The sequence below is a fragment of the Pygocentrus nattereri genome, chromosome 24 (assembly GCF_015220715.1).
Source record: "Pygocentrus nattereri isolate fPygNat1 chromosome 24, fPygNat1.pri, whole genome shotgun sequence".
NCBI classification, from domain to species: Eukaryota; Metazoa; Chordata; class Actinopteri; order Characiformes; family Serrasalmidae; genus Pygocentrus; species Pygocentrus nattereri.
The window spans coordinates 9,748,446-9,766,046 of record NC_051234.1 but is presented as its reverse complement, the minus strand read 5'-3'; the positions used below and the strand labels follow the sequence as shown (position 1 = coordinate 9,766,046).

At 39.2% G+C, this 17,601-nt stretch overlaps 1 protein-coding gene across 2 annotated transcripts; it reads right to left on the bottom strand.

The window, feature by feature from the left end:
* Positions 1–3,410: 3,410 nt before the first annotated feature.
* Positions 3,411–16,132, bottom strand: rbm24b (RNA binding motif protein 24b). Of its 2 annotated transcripts, XM_017684139.2 has the most exons (5): positions 15,750–16,132; positions 13,674–13,797; positions 12,087–12,141; positions 11,160–11,225; positions 3,411–4,548 (listed from the first exon to the last, which is right to left on the bottom strand). In XM_017684139.2, exons 1-5 carry the CDS (start codon positions 15,915–15,917, stop codon positions 4,212–4,214), a joined length of 750 nt encoding a protein of 249 aa, XP_017539628.1. In that variant the 5' UTR covers positions 15,918–16,132; the 3' UTR covers positions 3,411–4,211. The 2 variants fall into 2 exon arrangements, with proteins under 2 accessions (XP_017539628.1, XP_017539629.1); XM_017684140.2 differs by lacking the exon at positions 11,160–11,225.
* Between the last annotated feature and the right edge of the window lie 1,469 nt (positions 16,133–17,601).

Sequence of the window (17,601 nt, the reverse complement as noted above, 5' to 3'; positions counted from 1 at the left end):
CATATGACACCCATAAAAGTCACAGTAACAAAAACAGACTGTTTAGTTCTAAGTGCTAAACAGAGGCTATAATAAGGTAATGTAAAAAATGTATTACAAGCTGGGGGGATAAAATGCAAGAAAAGTGCAGGATATGGGCTCTTTAAGACTACGCTTCAGTTCTTTACTGTTAGTATGAATACTGGCACACATTTCAATGGCACCTCAAATCTCAAAACACTAGAAAGCCATTTCAGTGCGCAGACATGACGAAATAACCGTGTTTTGATCTTCAAAGAGGGGGGCAATTATTTATTATCACCCACCCCTAATTCTTTCAACGATGTGAACCTGAAGCCAGGTTTTTGTTTGAATTTTCCCGTTCCACCTTAAATGGAGCAGCAGTTACATTCTGGTGCTTCAGACCGCAGAAATGCTGGACTATTTAAGCTCGCTAACTACCTAGACATTAGCATACTATTAGCGATTTTTTGTGTTTGTTACGAAGAATGACAATAATACACTGAAACGACATTAAAGTAAGATAATCATAAAATGATAATCCTAAGTTTTTAACAGAGAAAATTCACATTTGTTCAGCCATCTTGCCGTTTCTTCATTTTTTTCACTTAACATTCTGGACTCCATTTGGAGGGTCGCGTAGCCCCAACACTTCACCTTACCCCATCTACCTCAACCAAAAGTGGGACACCCTACCCCTAGACCTGAATGCGCAAAACAGAGGGCTAAGGGCTCAGTGGTAGGGGCGAGGGGTGAAATGGGACTGGGCCTTAGTGTGTAAGGTGGGCTCGTAACCATGAAACACCTCTAGAACTGCAGAGGAACTTCTTAGTCCATCCAGCTTCTCTCAGTACAGGAGCTGAAGTTTGTTAGACTCCTTGCTTCTCTTTTTGGATATTTCAGGTCTAAAATGAGATGCTAAAGCTGCAGAGTGAGAGGAGGGATCAACAGCAAAGCAGAACCGGAGCTGAACCAGCACAACGGAATGATATTAAACCTGAAAAAGGAACTAGAAGCTCAGTATTAATAACTAAGTTGGAACTAAGGGAAAGGTAGATTACTTTACTCACTAATATACACCAGTAGTGAAAGTATTATCATTTAAAATGAGATATCCATCGAAATTTTACTTCAGTTTGTGTAACTGATTCAACTGAACTCATTACTGCCCTCTGCTGGCCTTTAGATGTCATTATAAACTACCAGAGCATATTAGAAGTGAAAACTGCGCCCCCTACAGCACGAAGGATTCCAAAGTGGATGAGTGGTGGTGTGTAGGGAAAATGAAGGAGGGCTGAACACCTCAGGTGGACAATGATCCTAACACACACACACACACACACACACACACACACCACCTTCTGCTTCCACTCACTAGCCACTTTATTAGAAACACCTACCTTGTGATCCCACTCGCTGGTCACTTTATTAGAAACATCTACCTTGTGATTCCACTCAGTGGCCACTTTATTAGAAACTACCACCCTCTACCCCTGTGTTACTGACCACAGTTGTCCACATATTATTTGGCTGGTGCTCCATTCTCAGCACAGCAGTGACACTGACATGGTAGCATGTGTAGTGCTGGTATGAGTGTAACATGAGTGTTTCTGCAAGGTTGAGAGTGGACCACCATCCATAAATATCCAGCCAAGAGCAGCTCTGTTGTCAGAAACTGACCACTGATGAAGGACTGCTAAATAACACAAACTGTGCAGCAACAGATGAACTATAGTCTCTACCTGTACACCAGCAAGGCAGCAAGCAGGTAAAGAGTGTAAAAACCCCAATAGTGTTCAATATGATTAGAATATGATATACAGCATTACATCTCTGAGTGCAAAGACATGAAGTGAGTACAAAGCACAGAGGGTGGACGTTGTTTACGTACAATACAAAATAATACTTTTTTTAGTGTTGCTCACACAGTAGCATTAGACAAACCTAGATGTATACAGTAGGGCTGTATGGACAAAATAACACTACGATTACTGTACTGCATATTAAATGTAATATGTCTTACAATATACAGCACAAAAGTCTTAGGCAGTGAAAAAAAAAACAAAAACAAAGCTACAGTCTGTCTTCCCCTGAAAGCTGGCGGTCCACTGGTGTTCTGCTCAGCATTTTTGGTGCGGCCCACCGGTGGTAAAATGGAGTATTTGACCAAATTTAATTTATTATCGCTTATTGTCCACCCAGTCTAATTTGATCATTTTCCCTTCTTTCAATTATACTTTGTAAATTAGTTAGGTAAATCATTTTAATCCAGCAAAGTCAGCAACAATTTCTATAAAATCATTTTATATATATTTAAAGACATTTATATTATTTTTTCTCTCGGCTGTTTGTAATGTTTGTCTCATTTTCCAAAATAAAAGTCTGTGCATTTAAAATCCACTTGAGAAGATTAAACTAGGTAGAGATTGTATGCAGGACCGTAATCTGGGTGGTCCAAAGGCAGTGGCGGGGTGCTGACCTTTCCAAGTCAGAGGACCGATATATACGCGCTATCTGGGTCCCTGTAAAAACACTACATAACATTAGAATAAATGTAAATATAAATAGAGTAAAAAGGAGTAAGATTGTTTTGTTTTCAGTAAAGTTATGAATGTGTAGGTTAGAAGAACACAGGTCTGGTTCCTGACTTCTGACCGCTCTCCAGCACCACATGGACTTATTCAATTCCATCACCTGACTTCATTTAATGAAGATCTGATTAGATAAACCAGGTAACAGTAAATACTGGACTTCCTCCAGGAAAGATTTGGACATGCTAAGCTAAGCTAAAACTATTACATCAAATCACAATGTATTTTTATTTCCATTTATTCTAATATTAGTGTCTTTTTTAACAAATAAGCAGGTCATTCTACAGAAACATCCACTGGTTTTATCTGACCATAGGTGTCACTGGTGTTGCACATAAGAAAGGTAACACCAGAGACATTTTTAGTGAACAATGCATTTTACAAAGTGACTGCTACAGAACATCAAACCACAGATCATCAATCATGGAACATCCACTAAAATATGTAGTTTAATCCTTTTGGATTCAATTTTTTTTACAATTACCTCAGAATAAAGCTGGTCACACCAGTGACTTCAGCTAAAAGCTTCATATGAAATCATGAGCTAAATGAGAAAATCTCTGATAACTGAAAGACACAGTGGACTCACCATGTGCTTTTCTTCATAGATCCTCAGCAAACAGGTCAAAGGAAATCGTGATGTCATCAGTGTGACTTTTATTGATTTATTATTTTGCAATTATATATGATTGATTTAAAAACCAATATTGCTAAACTGATGGTTCAAGAAGGTGTAATTGTTAAAATAACGTATTGTTTTATTTATATTTTAAAATAAACTGTAATCCTAACATAAGGACAAAAAAACAGACGTCTCTGTAGAATGACCCAAATCTTTACTTTCATTTATGGTCATCATTTTGGCCTAAGACGCTTGCACAGCACTGGATTTGAAGAACACATTGAGGTGATGTGGTTGAAGACGATGCGAGTTGCTGTTTCGCACATTTTGCCTTGTTAAATACACTTTAAATAACACAAACACAAAAAACAACAACTACCAATAAAAGCTTATTTCTCTTCATGATGAGCATCACTGCTCTCTGGCTGGACTGCAGTCCTTCTTCACACTCAGCACCAGCTGCAGGACGAAAAAGCGCAAAACCAAATGAACACCGTTTCACCCTTTTACCTCAAATGTAGTTGATCAGCCAAGACGTGTTTTGGTGTCTGAAGTTCGCTTCTTTGGTTTTGTGCTAGGGCCACGAGGCTAATGTAGCTAACGGGTAATAAAAAGCTCACAGCCGCACATTAGCATCATGCTAACTAACGGCTTTTGCCTCAAACTGTGTGGAGCTGCTCAGTAATCGCTAACAGACTTGATTATGTGGTCTCTGATAATGTAATAATCACTATAAACACGGACTAAGTACATTAGCATAGCTAAAAACGGTCACAGACACCACATAAATCAAGACTACTTAATGAATCCACATGGTTTAAGGCTAATGTAGTTATCATGGTGTATACAGCCATGAATGTCCATTACTTGTTAGCTACACTAGCCTTGTAGCTCCAGCGCTAAACTAAAGAAGCTAATCTGGCTGCTTGATGTCTTGGTGTGAGTGGAAACCGAGACACTTTTTCCTTTATCTGCACTTTAACTTTAACTTCTCTTCACTATTGTATGCGGTCAGTCTGTAGGTGCTGTGGTTGGTATTGGCTAAAAGCTGCGGCCGCTGTTGCTACTGCTGCTGCTGCTGCTGGTGGTGCAGGTGATGCTACAGGCTGCTGGACGTAGCCATAGCCGGCTGTGGTGAGGTAGCTTGCGGCAGGAGAGGCGGCGTACGGGTACTGGTCATAGGCTGTGGAGTACTGAGCGTAAGCAGCAGCACTAGTGTAGTCCAGAAACGGAGATGCGGCAGCTGCGGTGGTGGACGCAGCAGAAGGCTGGACATTAGGGATGACAACGCTGGGCTGGACGAAGGTCTGAGGATATACATAATGAGCAGGAATCCTGGAAAATATACAAACAAAGGGGTCAGAAATCTATAACAGTTTCACAAACACACTCATTATTTGTCCACTCACACAACAAGCACACTGTAAAAATTATAATATTACAGTAATTTACAGGCAGCTGGGTTGCCAGGTTAATTACAGCAATTAATTACTAATAATAGCAGAGACGTTCTAAAGGAGGAGACAGGTCACTGGTTTGGACAATGAATGGGAAAGTCTGTCATGCTCAACACGGCGTCTGTATATGCAGAAATTCCAACCTTTGAATAAATGAGCCAAACCGTTCGCTGGTTAAACCTCAAATGGGAAAACTCACCTGTACGTTTCCTTTTGTTTTGGGCTGAAGGCTAACATAACTAATTTTGGGCAGCAGAAGGCGCACATTACTGCTACAGGGTGATGATTGGTTGGCGAGTGGAGTTCACTCTCCCTGACGTCATGGACCTACACGAGGCGCCGTTTTAAACTCCTATATTTTTAAGAGCTTTTAAACTCGAGTTATAACAGCGGTGTTAAAACATTTCATGCTGTTCTGTGTTCAGCAAATGCATTCTTTTAGATTAAAAATGTCTAAGCATTTATAAACTACGATTTTGCTCAAATGCTTCATCTTAACCCATTCATTTTGGACTCGGGAGCGCCCTCTAGTGTTTGAGAAACCCAGAAGACATTACAGAGCGGGAATTCTCCTCTCTACAAGATCTGTGGTTATTTAAGCCAAACACTACAAACTATTTTGATCTGAACAGTGATCTGCTTAGAAATAATAATTTGGATTTTAGTTCAGGATTTATAGATTTCTCCCCTTTTAAAAAAAGGGAAGCCTAATGTTGTATAAGTGGAAGAGTTCCTGCCAAGATGGCCGTCAAGGGGACAGACTTTCCTATAAGGAGGATAAATACTTAAATTCTGATTTTAAGTTAAAGTATTGACTAAAAGATTAACTAAAAGCTGTAATATACAAAGGAAAAATATGTTACATGAATGTCTAACAAGGTCTGAAAGTCAATGTTTAAGCTGAAGCTGTATGGCATTAAACTCAATGTGGACAATGTTAGCATGATGCTAACATGACACTGCACATCCCATAGAGATTGGATCCCAAAGCTATTTGATGTTAGCATTATCATAGCAGTGCGGAGACTTGTAAAGAAACTTACTTAGTATATATACGCTGGAAATACAAAAATGCTACTGTTGATTTACTTAAATACCCCTTACTTTATAATTATATATTTTCATAGCTAAGCTAGCTATGCTACTAGATATCTGATCACAAAACGAGCGCATGCCAATTTTGATATTCAACGATCAGCCACATAACTGGTATCGGTGCATGTAAATTTCAGTGTAATAGAATCAATCTAACAATCTGACCTATAATAACATTAATAAGAACGTAAATAGAAACTAAGCAAATGCTGTAACTATTCTTTGTTCCATTAAAAGACATTTTAACACTGTTGTTTTATAATCCTGACTCCACCCACGAAACAAACACAAAACACAGCTAGTTTCATACACTGCAATTGATTAAATACATAATTAAATAATTAAAGACATAAATAATGTCTTTAAACCACTAACAACGTTTTGTTTATTTCACATTTTATTCTTTCCAGTCGTCGTAAATTGAACACAAAGCTTGGTCAGTAGGGGGAGCAGCGTGGTCACTGAACTCCACCTACCAGCACAGCCACTGGCTTATGAACTGCTGGTAATGTTGTTTAATTGGCTCCCTACATAAACATCTGCATGAACTAGAGCGAGCTTCATGTAAATAATATGTAAATGAGGTGCTGGTACGTCTGAAGCGGATTCGTCATTTGTGCTCAAACCACTGCCCGTTTCACAAATCAGACATATAAGAGTTTGTACGATATTAAAGGTGGTGAAATCTGCATATTTTATATACCACTGTTGTAGGAAGAAAACCTTGCATCTCCTTTTTTGTCATTTTTTTCAGTTTCTAACATAATTTGAAAATACCTGTTGTTCTTTACATTGTGTGTACATTTCATGATAAATGGTCCAACAGAAACAGCCCAAAATTCTGGTTCCACTGACTGACATTAAAGGTAAAGTAGGTTTTTTCCTTCTCCTGTAAAGTTGTAATAGCATTTTGGAAACACAAGGTTTTCTTCTTACAGCAGCGATATTCAACTGTAATTAGTAAGGGCCAATAGATGATGGGGTTTCTGACGAATCCGATCAAACGTCTTTACAGGCCAACTCTGTGATTTACATATCATTTACATGAAGCACGGCACACTGGGCAGCCTTGATTTAAGGTTCTCGAACCAAAAACTACTAAAATGGACAAATGGGGTTCAATAAACCAGCACAGGCAGACCAACCCCCCACCCACAAACACATGCAAACTCACATTTCAGCATGTCTCTCCTCATCAGAACAGCTGAGTACCCGTGTAACACTCAGAGCAGGACGACAGGTGGAGGAGTTCACAGTGGACTGGAACACTCTCTACACTCTCTCTGCAGTATGAAGTGACCTCCTTTATTATCTTCCCTGAAGACTTAACACAAGCTCATCCCATATTGTTATTTTACTTGTTTTCAAAGCTGCACTATGTGATCTTTTTTAATTGAAAGAAGTTTCATTACTGAGTGTGTCTACATGCATTTATTATTCTGATAACTGCAGAAAATCTTATTTTGTCAGTAATCAGAAAACTGAACTGATCAACCCATTTACATGCACTTGACTAATCAGATAATGGGGAAACTCCAGCTCTACATGAGTCAGACAGTAATCAGATTTCTGCATTACAACCAGACAATAAACGGAAGAAGACGCGACGTAAACGCGACGTAAAACAAACTTTTTTTTAAAAAAAAAACACTTTACCGGAAAATATGAGAATACACCATGTAGAAGATGAAGAGTATTTAAATCCTTCATTATGTCAAGCATGTATTCGCTTTCAGTGTCGCTGCCATCTTGTGGCAAGGCTGCTCGCTTATTTCCAGTCTGTTCCGCTCATGCGCAGACAGAGTAATCCAAAAGAAATCACAGTCAGAGTTTACAGCACCAAGTAATCTGATAACTGAGCTCAAATCCAGACTTTATCAGATTTCTGGATCGGAGTATGTTGTTTATATGACCATTCGGATAACTGATTAGATTATTGAGTGCATGTAAACACAATCAGTCGGAGGAAAAAAGAAAACACTAGATATGGTGAGTGTGTGCTTCTGTGAGTCGCCCTGTAATGCTCAAAATATTCAAGTCAGAGGCCTCGAGTCGAGTTTTTAACACCACGTTGTACGTTTTTACGCATTAACATCACAAACAGGCTCAAAAAGAAGCTCGATGTTTAGGACTATGACTATGGTTGCTAATGTTAAATGTGTGGTATCCAAGGTGGTTGCAAAAGTGTTGCTAGGTCATTGTTATGCTATCCCAAGTAGTTGTCAAGATTGTTGCTAGACAGGTGCTATGGTATCCCAGGTGGTTGCTAGGGTGTTGCTGGGCAGTTGCTATGGTATCCAAGGGGGTTACTATGGTGTTGCTTGGCAGTTGCTCTGGTATCCTGAGGGTTGCTAGCATATTTGTAAGGTTATTTATTTGGGTTACCGTGAGGGAACTTGCCCTGTGACTGGAAGGTTGCTGGTTTGATCCCCAGCGCCGACAGTACATGAATGAGGTGTCCTTGAGCAAGACACCTAACCCCCAACGGCTCCCTGGGTACCGTAGATAGGGCTGCCCAACGCTCCGGGCAAGTGTGCTCACTGCCCCCTAGTGTGTGTGTGTGTGCGCGCATGTGGTGTTTCACTTCATGGATGGGTTAAATGCAGAGGTGAAATTTCGCCGTTGTGGGACTAATAAGTATCACTTAAACTTATTTAAGCAAATGTAATTATTTACTTACATCCTCAGAAGACACACCCTTTACTTTTTGAATTCTCTTTCAACTCCTTCGCAATCATTACATTCAATTTGTACGTAGAAGAGCTCTGAAGCATAACCCAAGTTACAAATTGTTCTACCAGACGTTGCATGTAATTACAATTTCCTCCACAAGTGTCTCCAAATCCCAAAAACTTACATAGTGCAGCTTCAAACTGAAACATTAATTCAAAGAACACTCCAGAGCTCTGTGGCTCGCTCTGCTGATTTTTCTCAATTGTATCTTGTTTAGCTCCCGTAGTTAAACATTTTTAGTCATTTTAACTAAACTAACCAGCACTGACCATGTTTTTTCTCTGCTGGTTTAGACTGGATACACTCACTATCCTAAAATATTCCAGTCTAGATCTGTCTGAATTCACATGAATTACATACTACACAGGATATCTCAATAACTCGGTCCATAACTACAGCATTATTCATGCTGTGTTCACATGCCTGCATTAGACGGATGGTGGCAAACCGGATACTCCATTGTTTTCAATGGAGGAGATATAGAAAATTCTGCCAGTGCAAACAGCAACGTCCTGCAGACCAAAGCAGTAAACAGAATAATCTGTCAAGAGGTCAATTTTCCCAACTTTTGAGATCAACCACAGCGGTGGAATAAAATGTACATTTTCTGGGGGAGCCATGGATGCTGAACATCTCAAATTCCCGATAAACTCGGGATTATACATTTCACCAGTTCACTGTGCCAACGCTTGCATGGCTTCATGTTACCGTTGCCCAAAAACTGCTACAGGGTGCAAAATGAAATCTCTTTCTGTGCAAACATGCGACTGCAGAACAACTCATAAACAGCAGCAGACTGAAAGTCTGGCCTCTCCACATGAGTAACTGTGTGCTGTGGAGTTCGGGGCTGAACTCTAATGTGCAATAACAGATACCCAAATCCCATCTGTGCATTCCAGGGTTAAAAATACCCCCATACTGAGCCACCGTATACACTCTGTACAGACTCTAATGCCTTCACCCTGTAACTGCACACGGGTCAGATCGTTAAAATGAAAAAGGAGTGATAAACAGGGCTATGGAAGATACATAACTGAGAAAGCTATAAAACATCAAACATTAAGTTCTAATAAAATTTATATTCAGAATGAGGTTCTAATCAAATTGACATCCAGATTTAGTATTAATAAAATTAACATCCTGAACGAACTTCTTATAAAAATCTATACCAATAACATACATAAAGGATCATATACAGTAAAATTATATACATATACAGTAAATTAATATCCAGGAAGAATCATATTTACATACATTACATAGTAACTTTTTGTTCCAAAATATTTTTAGATTGTATTCTCTAAAAATAAATACTTTTTAGAATTGATGCAATTTAGAATTAAATGCATATATAAAGCTGCATATAAAATAAGTTAATAATATACATAATATATAATATGAAAGTGTTTCCAAACTGAATCCTGAACAGTATGTTGTTTGTCTGACCTTGAATTTATTATAATTCTTTAGGAAAAGATTCAACATAAAATTTTACTTTGGGAAAAAAATAAAATAATATTTACACAGTTGAATCATTACATTTAGGGCATTACAATGCATTTTTATTTTCTCTTTTCTCTGAGGTGACCGGAACAATCTGCGGTGTTTAAAGTTCAGGGCTAAATAAAGGGGCTTTGTGATCCTTCAGCCTCCAGCCCACCTGTCACTCTGTGGCGCGAGAAAAAGCAGAGTTTGAGCCACAGCTGCTCACACACAGACACACACTGGACCACCAGCTCCAATGCTGCGAGTCGGCCTGTAAAGCCTGACAATCATTTAAAAGTCAGAGGGGAGGTTTTCACACCACGTCATACGTCTTTACATATTAACGTCTCACACACACACAGACTCAAAAAGAAGGTCTGGCTCATTGTTTAGACCTCAAATTATCTAAAAATCAACATCATACTGATGAAGGTATGATGGCAATAATAGATAATAGATCACTCATATGTTCAGAAGATGCTTCCTTTGCCAAAATTAGACTGAGTTCTCTTTGAATTCGCACACAATCTTCAGATTCATCGACTAGAGGAAGGGGTCAGAGGCACAACCAACACTACTAAAGGTTCTTCTGCATGTTACATGCAGTTACACGTTTCCACCAGAGGGGTCTCCAAATCCCCAAACCTTACACAGTGCAGCTATAAGTAAATCAATAGTGGCCTAAAAGTTCTCTTGCGATTAACATGGATGGTAAAAAATTTCTTTAAGTCACTATCAGCAAAGAAACCATGTTCCTGAGATCATTTTCAGTCTTTCAGCTTTTTCAAATACGGGTGGTGACCCAGATGTAAAGAAATGCCAAGACAAAACAGTCAGTTTCAGCTCTTGACTTTCATAACCCCTATATTAATTTAACTGCAGGAAATGAACTAGATTCATGCATTTATTGGTTGATATCTTACTTCGATGACACCCCCCGCTTCCCCATCTGCTGAAAAAGCTAGATTCAATGTTGAATTCAATGTTAAATGGCACCCCAAATTGTGGAGACACCATCACAATCACTGGTCTGAATCTGCTATTTCTGCAGAAGTACATTTGACATCCATCAGAAAAGTGTATTGTCATGTTATGTATCACAATCTAACAATAATGTCCCACCCTTACAAACTAAAAACAACAACAAAAAACAACGCAAACCACACACACACACACCTCGTGAGCTGGCGAAATGGGGCGGTATACTGTAATTGTAAAGGGGTCTGATCATCATCACTGTCTCTACAACACAAAAAAACAACAACAGCATTTTCTTAAATTTGCAGAGCTGTACAGTTTTCTCTATTCAAAGACATTTAGGTAAAACAGTATGATTATATTATGGAAATGCAAATAATTTCATGTCACATAAAACAGGAATGAATATGAACATGTTAAACCACATAAATGTCCATTTGCTGAGTCACACAGTGATGTGTAAATGACACGATTACACAAAGTTATTACATGAAATGGTTATGATTACGCTGCCTGATGTCTGAGACACCGTTTTACATTGGTTTGGAAAATTTTGGCCTAAAATATTTTTTTTGCATGCAGGTTGTTATGAAGCATGGTAGGTCTCAAAGAAAATAATTTATTTCAGATTTCACCATCATCAACGTTCCATATAAACTGAGAGGACTCGTGTAGGTTCACTGGTGGTTTTGGACAGTTAATAAAATGTCTATATTTGTGTTGTAGTCATGTTGACCCCTGGTTCCTATCACCACCACTGTAAAGACACCTGAACCATTTCACACCAAACCACTCTGAATCTCTCTGTATCACTCTGTTTACACAATAAACACTGAATTCTACAGAAAATTTGCAAAAACTGGTGGAATTCCCCTTTAACTGTGGTAAAATGACTGTGTGGCCTTAATTAAGGTCTCTCTCTCTCTCTCCCTCTTTCTCCACTGTCACCGGACGTTTGCAGAATGTTTGGACATTTGTAAATTTCATTTAATGTTTTGAGATACAGTCTAAATGGCTGAGTGACAAAGTCTTTTCCAGAATCATATTACATGAAAAAAATGAATGAGAAAGCAGTAAACACCCATTCACAGCACTGATGTGTATCTGAATAGCAATGCTGCTTACCCGTAAGGCCTTTGGAGAAATGCTGGATGTATCTGAGGGACGCTGAATGAGAAACCTGAGAAAAGCACACAAACACAGATTCATCTGTAATGATGATAATAACAATAATAATACTACAGTAGCACTCCGTGACGACTGCGTTGCGCATTATGTCTGATTCAGCGTCAGTGAAAAGCTGATCTAAAGGCTTATTCACAAATGCTTCAAATTTGTTACCAGGGGAAACATGAAAACTGAAGTGCGTAATAACTGGATCATTCAGGCTGACATAAATTTACTCTATGGACATTTTAATGGCAAAAATCAAGAATTTACTATTATAAACACATCAGTTAAACTGATTTTAAAGTGCCCAAATTTCCTTTAAATAAAAGAGTTTGGTGTTATTCATCTATTCAGCGTACAGTAGTTTAGCCACACCCACTCGCATTAGTAGTGCTTCTCGGATTGCTTTTTGAACAAGACAATCATAACAGCGTATTTACATATACAGTCTTATGCAAAAGTTTGGCCGCCCCCGGTGAAATGACGTGTCTATTTTCTAAGTGAAAATAAGTAAACACACCCACTACAGAGAAAACACTTCCGCACATTTCAAAGCACAGTAACTGCTTATTTACTCAATTTAACATATTTGGGGGAAAAAAATGAAACATAAAATGTGGCCTGTGAATTGAGCACACTGTATATTTTATAGTTTTTCCAATATGAGACACTAGGTAAATAGAAATGAGCATTAAAATTTCCAGAACAATGCCATATTTGAAAGCCTCTTATCACGGAAAACCAAATTTCCATCACTTTCCTGAAATAAAGGAATTTGAGGTAATATTTAAACAATGTCCAATTTATGAAACAGCTAGTCTGTACAGTCCATATATGGAAACTAAGCTGCAAACAACAGCCTGTTTAACACCCTCATTTACATATGCTCATCTACTCAGCTTACAGCTGTTTAGCCCCGCCCACTCAAATTGAAAATCTAAACTGCGTTTCAGCTCTGGGTGCTTTCTGAATGAACTGAGCTGCTACTAAAGACAGTTTTACATGCTGTCATTATTGCAACGAGGCAGCAATAATTATACCTGAGTACACTCAAAAAGCTGGTTCTTTAAAGGTTCTTTAGTAAAGACAGTGGTTGTATATAGAACCATAAACACATATAAAGAACATTTGCATAATTAAAGGGTTCTTTGGATGGGGAAACTGTTCTTCAGATTGATGGAGAATTGTGTTGTATATGGTCCCACGTAGCACCAAAAAGGGTTCTTCTATTGTTATAAGTCTGACATCACAATAATAGAAGAACCCTTTTGCACTATAGAGAAAACTTTTCAACAAGGTTCTATATAGAACCACACACAAGACATTTTTTCAGTCCATCTCAAGAAGGACTTTACCATGCAAAGACTCATTTAAGCATGCAGACTTCTCAGGTTCTTCGAGCGCTTTTAGCTCTTTAGAGAACCTCTGTGTTTACGAAAGAACCCTTGGAGAACCATCTTTAAGGGTGTATGGCTTCAGGCTGCACATCTCTGTGCTTATACATGAATTTATTTCCAAAACAAACAAACAAATGTCTGATACCTGGCTGTAGGATCCGTGGCTTTGCCCCCAGGTAGGCCAGGTTAACGTTAGCCTTCCTGCCGTCTATGATGGGGTTGGGGTCTTTACAGGCTCTCTCTGCAGCAGGCCGGTCAACCATAGTCACCTGATCACACAAACAGGGTAGAGACACATGTCATCTCATTCCTCTGTGAAACTGGGAGGAATCTGAGGCAGTGCAGCAAATATAAGGGTCATTCAATCGAATCGGTTTAGAGCTGAAAACACATTTTAACTGACTTGGACTTTTGCTTTGAGTGACCACCTTAATTATGTTTATTTTATTTAAAGTAGTGACTGAAAATTCCTTTCTGTGACTACCAAAACAATCATGACATTACTAAACTTTACCAAATGTTTCAGCACTGACTGTTTTGGTGGTGACAAATGAGCGCAAAAACCCAGCCAGCACATGGCCAGCAAACACGGTTTGAGCAGCTGTTCACAAAATATCATCATATTTTTTATGTAAACACTAAAAAGTGCTGAACTGCAGAAAATATGACGATTCTCAATGCTCCACACTGATTTTCAGACTTTCGGACACATTTTCTTCAAAACAATGGGATCTAACTGCTCACCAGGTGGCCATGAGGGACAGAGATACAGCCTTTAACAATTTTTTTAAATCTAAAAATTAAACCCTTGATAAATCTACACCTTTCAATTTCACTTTAAAAATTAAAAAAATTTACAGTGTAAATTAGGGGTTAGGGTTTGGGACAGACCAAAAAAAAAAAACACCCTATAACTAATGATTTTGTAAATATTTAGCTTATTACTATCTCTATTAATGCTTTGGGTGTAAATAGATCATAATCATCCTTGTACATATCTAAGCACGGATTACATCACTGTTTTATTCATGGAGCTGCAGTTTGAAATAATTTGGTGGAACAGTCCATAAACAACAAAGCAACACAAATGACCAGTTTTGTGTTTTCACCGTTACATGAAAACCCACTGGTGTGTCAATAAAGCGACATCTTCTCGCTGTTCAGGCGAATAAGTACAAACTTGACTGAAGTGCACTTGATCAAGGCACCTAACCCACAACGGCTCCCCGGGGCACTGCGGATAGGGCTGCCCACCACTCCGGGCAAGTGTGCTCACTGCCCCCTGGTGCATGTCTTCACTAGTGTGCATGTGGTGTTTCACTGCACGGATGGGTGAGATTGCAATGGTGGAACTTCCCCATTGTGGGACTAATAAGGGCCACTTAATCTAATCTAATCTAATCTAAATATGATTGTAGCTTCTTGTACCTCCAATATACGTCATCTGAAGGGGATTTCTAGTCTTCAAAAGGAGAAAATCTACTTTAGAGATTAGGCAAGCAAGGCGAGCAAGCATGCTTATAACAGACATAAACATGGTTAGATTTTTCATTTTGGTGGAGTGTCCCTTTAAAAGAAAGTTATGCTGTGTCAAATTCTTCATCATTATTAAAGGTTTACTCGAATATTCATTTGAAAACAGAAAATGTGACACGAGATAAATAGAAAAACAGGAATATCTGGTCTTTGAGGTTTGGAACAAGTAGCATGTCTGAATAAACATGGAAAAGTAAAGATAAAAAGTATGATTTTTTTTTAACTGAGTGAGATTTTGATGTGAATAATACTTAAGTGAAATGCAAATCGTCTAAAATAATGCTCAAGCACAGCAGAAAAGTACAAATACTTAAGTATTTTCCACTTCTGCTCCTTTAGCATTTGACTCGTTAGCTTCTAATTCCAATTTCCCGTTCCTGAGGCGCCCTAATGCAACTGCTGCACCATTTAAGGTGGAACGGGAAATTCGAATTAGAGGCTGGAGATTAAGTCGGTTCTCCTGTAGTTTTACACTCATTACTTACGTTTTTGGGCCTGCAATTTACTCTTTAACTTAAGTTTGTTGTAAGTAGCTACTTTTAAGTGCTTAAGTCAGTACTTTAGTCAAGTTATTCCGTACAGTCTACTCTACTTTAGCCTAATTGCTTTGGTTAACACGGTTATATCATTATTCTAGGTTCTACGTTACTTGTGGTCAACAGTTCATGGATAAAACTCCACTTACAAACCCGTAGCCCCTGGACTTCCCAGTCTGTCTGTCGGTGATGACCACAGCCTCATCAATGTCCCCAAAAACCTCGAAATACTTCCTGAGGCTCGAGTCAGTGGTGTGATACGGCAGGCCTCCAACGAAGAGCTTGGTGTAGGTCGTGTCCTTCTGGTTCGAGTGCATCTTCACACTCAGACCACAGAGGCTTCCAACTTCAAACTTCTCCAGCCAAACAAAAACCTAGGATCTAAAAGCTGAGCTCACGCGGACTTTTGGTGACCAAACTGGCCCGCAGACCAACAAACGCCTTGTTCTGAAGCAGCTGCGTGTGGAAAGTGAGACCAGTGAAACCTCATGCCAACTGCTTTGACAGTTTGGCTCTGCCTCAATGTGTTACCAACGCCCCGCCCTCCCTTTGCAAAATGACAGGCCACTTTATTAGAAACACCCACATTGAGCGTCCATTCGCTGGCCACTTTATGAGAAACACTTAGACTGTGCTTTCATTAACCTGCCACTTTATTAGAAACACCCACCCTGTGCTTTCACTAAGCTGTCACTTTATTAGAAATACCCACCCTGTGTTTCCACTCACTGGCCACTTCATTAGAAACACCCACCCTGTGCTTCCCCTCACTGGCCACTATATTAGAAACACCTACCTTGTGCTTCCACTCACTGGCCACTTTATTAGAAACACCAGCCCTGTGCTTTTATTAACCTGTCACTTTATTAGAAATACCCACCCTGTGCTTCCACTCACTGGCCACTTTATTAGAAACACCAGCCTTGTGCTTTCATTAACCTGTCACTTTATTAGAAATACCCACCCTGTGCTTCCACTCACTGGCCACTTTATTAGAAACACCCACCCTGTGCTTCCACTCACTGGCCACTTTATTAGAAACACCAACCCTGTGCTTCCACTTACTGGCCACTTTATTAGAAACACCAACCCTGTGCTTCCACTTACTGGTCACTTCATTACAAACACCCAATCTGTGCTTCCACTAACTGGCCACTTCATTAGAAATACCCTCTGTGCTTCCTCTGACATGACCCTGTGCTTCTACTCACTGGCCACTTTATTAGAAACATCCAGTGCTTCCCCTCACTGGCCACTTCATTAGAAACACCCACCCTGTGCTTCCACTCACTGGCCACTTTATTAGAAACACCAACCTTGTACTTTCATTCACTGGCCACTTTATTAGAAACACCTACCCTGTGCTTTTTATTAACCTGCCACATTATTAGAAACTCCCTCTGTGCTTCCACTAGCTGGCCAAATTATTCGAAACACCCACCCTGCGCTTCCACTCACTGGCCACAGTATTAGAAACACTAATTGCTCTTTACAGTTAAAAAATTGAATGCACTGAAATTTCAGCTTGGTGTAAAATTATGACTCATGCAAACACAACAGACACCAAAGGAGGTCTTCATACTGTAAACGTTCTGTATTCTAGGACATCTTTGTACCCATTTTTTTTACATTTCATAGAGATACAATATAAATACAGTTCTGTACATTATATTTGTTCAAATACATTTCTATGTACAACTCCTCATGAAGGAGAGCAGCTTGGTTGTCTATATAAAGTAAGGGCTTGGGTCTCTTTTCTTCCACACATAATTACAGCATTAAAATACACGTCAGTCATCCACAGTTATTCAGGCAACAGAAGCAGAACAACAGAAGTGTGTGTCTCTGGCGGTCCCTGATGTTGCCCATCCCCTCGGTTCGTCTCATTTCCAACCGTTATAGAAAATATAATCATTTATTTGCATGAGTATCTCAAACTAGCAAAATAGTACTCATTAGTCACACGCACGGGTAAAAAAGAAATGCAGTCAGCGATGTTGA

Coding starts and splice junctions, on each gene's coding strand:
- rbm24b (XM_017684139.2), bottom strand. CDS start 15,917: ATGCACTCGAACCAGAAGGACACGACCTACACCAAGCTCTTCGTTGGA. Junction 11,226..12,086: donor TTTCTCCAAAGGCCTTACGG/GTAAGCAGCATT, acceptor TTTGTGTTGTAG/AGACAGTGATGATGATCAGA. Junction 4,549..11,159: donor CCATTTCGCCAGCTCACGAG/GTGTGTGTGTGT, acceptor TATATTTTCCAG/GATTCCTGCTCATTATGTAT.